Source organism: Thunnus thynnus, chromosome 4 (assembly GCF_963924715.1).
Source record: "Thunnus thynnus chromosome 4, fThuThy2.1, whole genome shotgun sequence".
Lineage (NCBI taxonomy): Eukaryota > Metazoa > Chordata > Actinopteri > Scombriformes > Scombridae > Thunnus > Thunnus thynnus.
This window is the reverse complement of record NC_089520.1, coordinates 7,057,430-7,066,793: the sequence shown is the minus strand read 5'-3', so window position 1 is coordinate 7,066,793 and position 9,364 is coordinate 7,057,430. Positions and strand designations below refer to the sequence as shown.

At 38.5% G+C, this 9,364-nt stretch overlaps 1 protein-coding gene across 1 annotated transcript; it reads right to left on the bottom strand.

Annotated features, from left to right (window-relative positions):
* Positions 1-346: 346 nt before the first annotated feature.
* On the bottom strand, positions 347-2,793 carry LOC137180788 (E3 ubiquitin-protein ligase TRIM35-like). Its single transcript, XM_067586036.1, has one exon. It carries the CDS (start codon positions 2,791-2,793, stop codon positions 1,405-1,407), a length of 1,389 nt encoding a protein of 462 aa, XP_067442137.1. The 3' UTR covers positions 347-1,404.
* Positions 2,794-9,364: the final 6,571 nt, after the last annotated feature.

The window sequence follows — 9,364 nt, the reverse complement described above, 5'->3', positions numbered from 1 at the left end:
CCATAGTGGAAAATAGCTCAGTCATAAAAACATGAAGGACTATATGATAACATATTTGTATAGAAGACATGTTTTTTTGCCTGGTGCTATAAATCATCTCTGAGCCCCCCCAAGAAACCAGTACTGTAATTGGTGGGAACAGTCCTGTTCACACACTCAGACACACAGCAGGGAGGAAGAAGCTGCTGTTGATGTCGATAGTGATTACAGCTGCAGGTTAAATCTCCTGAGCTGCCGCCAGACTGAACCTGAAGCTCTCTGTAGGCCGTCGTCACCTTTAACAGCCGCCCTGCTGCCCGTAATACAACCTGACAGGGACGAGTGGACAAGGAAAGGAGGACAAATCTTCCTGATACACCCGAGTTTTATTTTCACGGTATTAATATTGCTTGACAAGCTTACTTTCTACAGATTTCAAAATAAATGTACAAGGATTGCCATGTTAGAATGAAATACGCTAAATATGTGTCATATATAATGTCCTGAACATAGTCAAAGCTCAACTTAATTTTTTTTCTACATCTCAACCTTCTTAGCATTGAATGATTTGCAGCATTGTATAATCATAGAAGTATAACAAATAATAAAATACAGAGTAGTTTACAATCACTTACAGAAGTAAAAGAACATTTTTACAACCTATATCATATTAACTCGCAGTTTTACCAAACATTTGGAAGTGACAGCAAGTATAACGTGACAATCATGACCTGATCTGTCTTTTGTAAATGTTCATTACATTTTCAAAATTGAGTTCTTATTTCAAAAGTGTCCTACTATACTTGAAACACATATGCACACAGTTTACCTATGCCATGTGGGGTTACAACCAATATTTTTAGTTTCACTTGTGTGAAAATCTGACTGCTTGTGTTCCTCTTGGACTCTGAGTAAAATGTTATCACTACTGATAATGATGATGGCCACAACTATGACAAAAGAAACAGGTTGTAAAACCGAAAGAAAAAAAAAAGACGTTGTGTGTGTACATTCATCCTAATTCATGCAGAGAAAGATTGTACAATAAGGTATTTGATTAAGATCAAAATGCTCTACAAAGACAATGGGTTTCATGGCAGGGTTTGGTGACTGGTTGCACACGACCAACTGCCAACTCTGCATGTTTTAGATAAGGATCACACCTAATGTATCAAATGCGCTACTGTGAGACAGGGTAAACTGAGGCCATGCCATGTGAAACTGTCTGCTGCCTACGCTGAAATACCTGAACAACAGAAAAATTGTTTAGCTGACTTTGTAATCATCTCTGTAATCATCTGGCAAGAGGAGAATTTATTTGTAAATTGCATGAACAACAAAATAAGAAACAAATGGAAATTATGTACAACAACACTCACATAATGACCATCATCTTCCTGTCTAACTGTGTGATTACATTATTACCTAGAGAGGCAGTGGTAATATCTTCAGTGAGTGTGTAGTTACAGTGTTAAAGTATGGAAACAGTCTCTCGGTGAACTTGTATGTGAAGGTGTGTATGTGTGTGTCAGTATCAGGATCACAGAATGACAGTTCTCCTCCGTCCCAGTCCAGATGAACTCTGATCCTCTGCGGCTTCTTCTTCTTCTTCTTCATTGACAGAACAGTGGAGCGATGTGTATAAGAGTCTACTGTGTATTCACCATCACAGAACGCTATTCTAAATAATCGAGACATTTTGTCTAACTCACTCAGGCCAGACTCTGCTACCACTCCTAGTGCCCAGATCGGACTGTTTCCAACCTCAACATCCCAGCTGTGAGATCCTGAGTTAAAGCCCTCAGAGCCCAGGACAGAAGGATAGGAATAAATCCTCTCTGGGTTTTCAGGAAGCTCCTGTTTCCTTCCACGTGTCACACTGGTCAGATCTTTCGTCAGGATGAGTTCTGGGTTGGCAGTGTTTGGATCCAAAATAACAGGAGTGTAGGAGACCATCTCCTTCATCTTGTTCCAGATGTTGAAGGTCAGGTTGCCCAGGTGTTTGGCCACGTTTATCAGAGCTCCTGAGACCAGCTCTGGATTATCCAGCAGGGGGCGCTGCTGGACTCTTTTCACTGCAGCCTTGTAGTTCTGCAGGAATGAGACGTCTTCAGCTCTCAGCTCCTCCTCTGTGGATCTGATTGTGTCTGAAAGAGCAGCTATCTCTCTGCTCAGAACCATAATCTTCTCCTTCGTCATCTGACTCTTCTGCTTCTCTTCCTTCCTCAGAGCAGCGATCCTGGCCTCCTCTTCCTCTTGTAGAAACTGGTGAAGCTTCTTAAACTGTTCCTTAATCTGCCTCTCTGTGTCTCTGGCCTGGATCTTAATGTGTTCTGCTGTTTGATCACAGTTTCCTTTAACTTCTTTAAAGAGCCACAGTTTCTCCTTTAAAGGATTCAGGGATTTCTGGCGCTCCTCTTTGTGATCCTTTGCAGCTTCAGTGATGGGTCTGAATCTGTGGTTGTTGTGTGTTGTTGAATCTCTGCAGACAACACACACTGGCTGCTGATGGTCCAGACAGAAGAGTTTGAATTTCTCTGAGTGCAGACTGCAGAGATCCTCAGACCGTGCTGAAACTCTCTGATCTCTCTCCAGTAAGAAGGTCTCACACAGGTTCTTTAATACCAAGTTATGAGGTGGATCACTCCTTGATGATCTTCTCTTACAAACTGGACACTCCTTCATTGGTTTCTGTTCCCACCATCTCTGCAGACAGTCTTTACAGAAGCTGTGGCTACATGACAGGACAACAGGATCTTTAAAGATGTCCTGGCAGATGGGACAGGAGAGATCCTCCTCTAATCGGGAAGACATTTTCTCTCTGAGTGAAGATAGAAACACAGCAGGCATATAGATAAAACTGAAAGTATAATAATCTGTCAGTTCACATTCTCTGCATTTGATCTGCAGGAAAGTATTTTCTCTGTTAGACATGTATAGAACTTTTCCAGTACTCACTGTATCCTCAGTGTTTCTTCCTGTAGCTCTTATTCCTCAGTAGACGTCTTAGTTTTACCTTGACAGTGAATCTAATCGTCTCTCAGTGTCTGTGTCTCTTGTCAGTTGAAGAACAACAATATGCACTTCTTGTTTTATCTTGGATAAGATGAGTCAGGTAATAGGTGGAGCTCTGTCTCAACCTGTTGTTCCAGGGTTGACTTCCTCCTATTGGTCAGACTCTGCGGAAGCTCTCTGATCTCTCTGCAGTAAGGCCCTCTCTTACTAAACAGAATCTCTTTTATTTGTTTTTCTCTCCACAGTGTCTGCAGACAGGTTTCGCTGTGGCTACACGTCAGAACAAAAGGATATTTAAAGATGTCATGTCAGGCAGGACAGGAGAGATCCTCCCCTGATGAGAAAGTCATTTTCTCTCAGAAACTGAACTGGAAAGTGAGTAAATGAAAGTGTTTCACATCCCCATTTCCAGTACTCCGGTATGCCCAGTATTATCTTACTGTCTCTTGGTATCTTGATCTCATCTCAGTGAAACAAAGATAACCTGTATTTCTTGGTTGTCCTCAGGTGAGCCAGGTAAGGGGCGGAGCTTTGTCATGCCCTTTCTACAACTTTTAACTGTACATACCAGGGATGAGTTTTTCATTCCTGTGATGTAGACTAGTAAAACCATTGGCCCATTGACTTACTAAATTGTGTTTGATTAAATTAAAAGATTTGTAGATGATCTGACAGATGTGGGTGTCACATACAGTTCACATATAGTTATTATATTTTGTCCTTTTCTTATTGATACTTGTCTGTTGGTTTTAGCATTTCATGTAAAGCACCTTATGAACACTGAAAAACCGCAAATAAAGTTATTATCCCAACTTTTACAAATTATGTCAGAGGGGTTGAGAATGTTCTGATTTAGAGTATTAAGAGTTGATTTTGTCTTTGTTCCATGACTAAAACGAGACTTATACTAAACAAAGAACTATGAAAACTATGACAGTTGAACTGAAGGACAGAAAGGAGACTGCTATACACATTCGTCTTCTTCTTCACTGTCTTTTTACATGTATACAACAGCCACATGATGGTGACATCAAACTCAATCAAGTTATTAGTGCATGTGTGTATAGGGACCAAAACATCTCCATAAAAGAACAAAATAAAATAAAAAAATCCATCACTATTCCTCAGTACCACTCAATAAAGACAAAAAAACATTTCCTCACCATATTCCAGCAAACCATACAATTTCAAACAAAATACACCTGTTACTACAAATGGTGCTTAAAGGAATATTTTGATAATGATGGAAGCATGGACAAATGAACTAATTACTGCTTTAATGCAAAGTTATAGCCACCTGCATGCATGTATGGCATCACAAATGCTCAGTATCCTCCACCCTCCCAAAAATATTTCTAATATTTCAACCTGTTGCACTAATAAACTGAATCTTGAATTTCAGTAATTCAGTAATTTCTCTACAGTTATGTTTCCAACTCATGTACGGAAAAAAAAGATTTATGGAGTAAATTCACCTACAATCTCACTGAAAGTTTGACAAAAACACAGCTGGGACAAACAAACAATCACAACAAAAAAAACATGTAACCATGGTAACTGTACATATCAATATGGCCTAAAAAGGCTTAGTAGACATAAAAATTGAAAATGCACAACAAAAATTAGTATTGAAATTTTACTGAAAAGTAGACTTAACTCTTTCAAATAAACTTATATGCAACTAAAACTAGTGCAGTCAGCTGTTCTGTTGTTTTGTTTATCCGTTTTGATGATAGCGACGGGTTTGGAAGCCATGTTTGATTTGGGCAGATGGACTTCCTGTTTGGTTATTTATTAAGTTGAGTATTTATTAGGTTTTTGAGGATGCAGATTGTATACGGCAGGTTTTTCAAACCACTCTAGTTGGATTGAAAACTGTAACTTTACAGTCTCTCAGCATGTGACTCCATTCGCTGATCCATGGGTAACCGAGGAGAAGTTATCGTCGATACAACCTACTGATCTGTGCACGTTATCATTTGTCAGGACGGTGGCCGGTATTGATAAGGCTTCAGGATTGGCTGTAGGAGCTGCAGGGTATTGATCTGCCCTGCTGTCTAATTGAATATACACACTCCTGGGTATTGATAACAAAGAGCTATAATTTGATACAACAATGGGCGGGTATCGATCAGTGAATCTGATGATGTTATCAAGCAGTGGGGAGTATTGATAATATGATAGGAGGGGATTATTGATCAGTGGTCTGCAGGTTAAACAAGGTGAGGTCAACAGAAGGGGATTGACAGTAACAACAGTGTGTGTGTGTGTGTGTGCGTGTGTGTGTGTTTTAAACTGTCGTCCTTCTTGCTGCTGGGACCTCTGTTTCATGCTCTGGTGCTGTATAATGATATATATAAATGATCAAACAAAAGCCTGCACAAACAAATAAAGGCAGGTTGGTAATAAAAGCAAAGTAAAACTCATTGAGGGGTTGTTTTTACCTGTACTAGGAGCTCACATGGTGAATTCAGCATAATGTACATTTTCACAGCACTAATTCCATCAGAACAACAGTCATAGTGACTAATTTTCTGCTCTGAGTTTCCCTTTTTACAGAAACACTGTTTTCATCTATTTATTAATTTCATTTGCTTTTTTTTGCCATTTCTTTCACTTGCTGTTAAGGCATGTCATCCCATAGCTTAAGTCTCAGTATTTTTCTGGCTGAGACTTATGGGATAAGATGTTGATGAATGCAAACAAAATAAAATCTTTGTTAACATGGTGATACTGAAATGTGACTGTCCAGTACACGAATATTCACTAATTTATAATATCGACAGATTTGAACAAATCAAAGAACAATCAAAGTCTAAAGTCTGTTCTGAATGGCCTTATATGGCGGCGAGCCTGCTGTCATAACCTCCTCCTGACTGCGTAACAGTCTCCCCAAGCTCTACAGCATGAGTGAGACTCAAACCATTAAGCAGCCTGTGCAGAGACTTGTATGATTCAATAGAAATACATCTTTTCAGTTAATCATGCTTGTGACAGACGACTGACACGTGTCTGAAATGCCTGTTGTGTACAGTGTTGAAGTGTTGAAATGGCATCTGTATGGATGCTAACAAATGCCATTTTATTATTAAAGCAGATTGACTGGTAATATTTTATAATCATATTCCTGTGTAACATATTTTGTTAGCAGAAACATATAGTATGTCATACAAGATTTAAAGGTCCAATATTTCCATTTTTTCATATTTCAAAAGGAAAAAAAGGAAACACAAAAACTAAAAAACAAAACAAAACAGCAAGATATACCAAGAGTTCGAACAAACCCACCCAGGTACCCTTAATGTTCAATTGAGTTAATTCTATAGTACAGTAATTATACTGTTAAACAGTACAACACAGTATGGCATCAATTAGACCGACAGGGGAAGGACAGAGGACCGGGTAAATGAATACATTTGACCAGACAGCGTGTCTCATTCAGGAGGCAACACAGACAGGTTGTTAAAATATGAAATGAAAGGTTGTCATTTCTGAAATAAATGATCGTCACATCCTCTAAGTGCATATTCAATTTTTTAAAGGCTCAGGAAAAACATCACATCCTTTAGCCAGGCAGACTGAGATGGTGAGGTAGGAGATTTACAGACAAGAAGTATCCTGCAATGCACCAAAACAGTGGTAAAGGCAATAATGTCCTTTTCTTTAGTGCCATATGAGGTTTGGCTGGTACTAAAGTATCAAAAACATAGCATCAGAAATCTCTAAGTTTGGAACAAGCCCAAAGTGTACTAAGTCTGCTTGTGGATAACCACAACGGTTGCATCTTGAGTTATGATCTGGAAATATTTTAGCTAACCTGCTTTTACTAAAGTGCATCCTATGAACAACTTAAAACTGAATAAGACTAAATCTGGCACTTATGACTTATTATTTTAAAAATTACAAAGATATGAAATTAGAGGGAGAGTACTCTCCTGGCTAACCAGCTACCCAGAGAATAGATATCAATACGTTCAGCTACAAAATCAAATTGCAATTACTGAAGGTTATTTGTGGGGTTCCCCAGGGCTCAGTGTTGAGACCACTGTTGTTTATTTGGTACATAAATAATATATGTGAAGTGATTAAATCTGTATTAATGGGGTTTTTTGCAGAAAGTAAATGTGGGTTCATACTTGCATGCAATCTCACAAGGGTATCAAAAAGAGTGAACTGAGAGCAAATTAAAACCACATTAACAAACTCAATGATGTAGATTTTATAGTTACTACCAACATGGTGCTAAATAACACCTGTTCTGTCCTAAATAAAGTGGACAGAGTAAAATTCAATGAATTTAGCATAAAAATTCAAACTTTCCCTCTCTGGAAAATTAATGAGAAAACAGCCTTCTATTGTCAAACTTTGCACATACATCACTGTGCACGGTGAAGCTCAAACATCCAACTGAAGATATCGTTAGAGAAACTAATTTTTGAGTGAAAGGGGACTTTAAATATTCAAATTTCATAGTGGTTTTTCCTCTGCAATGCAACAGTTTTATTTGAACCATTACTGCATCTAGTTTCACCTAAGACTAATAGTTTTTTTTCCTCCTTGGCTTCCTCTCGTACGATTTCTTCCTCTTCCCCCTCTCTTTTCTGTGCCCACTCTCTTATCTACAGCAGACCCTGTACATACTGTACAATGTAGATAAATGCAGTCATTTCCCCCCCTGACTGCACAGCCACATCATTTTCTCCTCCCAGTCCTTTATGTTGAGCCGAGGCTGTTACTGTGAGAATAAATGACATCTCACATCTCTTCGTCGTCTCTCAGGATGAAGAAACGAGCAGCAGCTGGCTCTGTGTGAAACCAGATGGATCGAGCGACTCAATCAGTCAAACAATTCATCTGTTGAGCTGTTGGTTTCTGTGAAATATACGCTGTAAAACATCATACAGGAATTTAGTGGAATCAACTAATCTTTTGTCAATAACTCAGCTTAAATATGTGTTTTATTAATTTCAAGTTAATTCAACTTGTCTAGTTTACATTTTAAAACCATTTCAGAGCTCAAAACATCATCGTTTGACATGAAATGATGAGTGAAATGAATGCACTGAGTTAAAAGTTTTTAAAGAAACATGATCAGTGTATCAGTAGACTTCTCAGCATGCATTGTTTGCAAATTAAAACTCTCCACATATCCACCTGCCTCCAGTTGCATTTTCTTCTTTCTCCCAGCAATAATAGATGCAGTGCATGAAGACAGTGGAGCGAGAGCATTAATTACTGTTAGATCCTGAATGATCCTGTTGGTGCGTCAAGAGATTGAAATAATTAATGAAGTTACTGCTGTGTTGTTTTTACTGCTGGTATTAAATAAACTCAGACATTAATGTAACATGTTGCAGACCTCTCCTGAATCTCTTTAATAATTATATTTTTTAAAAAATCAAGAATTTGCAGAGACCCTTCTTTTTTTGAAGAAGCATACATGATGGAAACCTGCTGTGGGGCTTTAATAAATACTTTACTATATTCTTTTTTATAATAATGAAAACAATGCAAAACAGGATCGGGTATTCAGGCCCTACCCCCCCCCGTACACTTAAAATTTAACAAGCTCATTGAGAGCTGCCTCACATGTTGTTTTTGTTCTAACAAAAAAGGCTCCAACAGCAGCCACACCTGTAAGTTCACTGTGTCAAATGAAAAACAAACTCTTCAAACTGAGAAAAATGCAAAGCAAATCTCAACTTGATACCTTACATTTACTGAGCTTGTTATCTCGACTTGTGTTGGCTTATCTGTTAGTTTTACATTTTCACAACTCAACTTAAGTTCAATTACATTTTTAAAGGCGGCAGGGGAACTTAAATTGAACCAGCTTAAAATGTTATATAGTGTAGCTGCTCTAGGAAAAGGTGATGCATAATGTGATTCCTTAAAATACATCAAGAAGAAACATAAACGATGAGCTGTTGTAGCAGAAAACGCTAAAAGAAAAAAGGGAGGAGTTTGTGTTTGTTAGAGAGAGGAGCTCTTAACTTCAATATACTCCAGAGCTGATATGGAGACACTGAAGTGTGTGTGTATGTATGTGTGTGTGTGTTTGTGGTCCAGGTATTCCTAACGGTATGGGGACGTAAATCTATTTACACATGTTGTGGGGACTTGACTCCCTTATGAGGACAAAAAGCAAGTCCCCTTAACATAAATCATTAATTTTAGGGTGAAGACTTGGTTTAAAGGTTAGGATAAGTCTCCAGGAAATGAATGTAAGTCAATGTTATGTCCTCTAAAGTGACGTGTGTGTGTGTGTGTGTGTGTCTGTGTGTGTGTGTGTGTTTGTGGTCCAGGTATTCCTAACGGTGTGGGGACGTAAATCTATTTAAACGGTCATGTTGTGGGGACTTGACTCCCT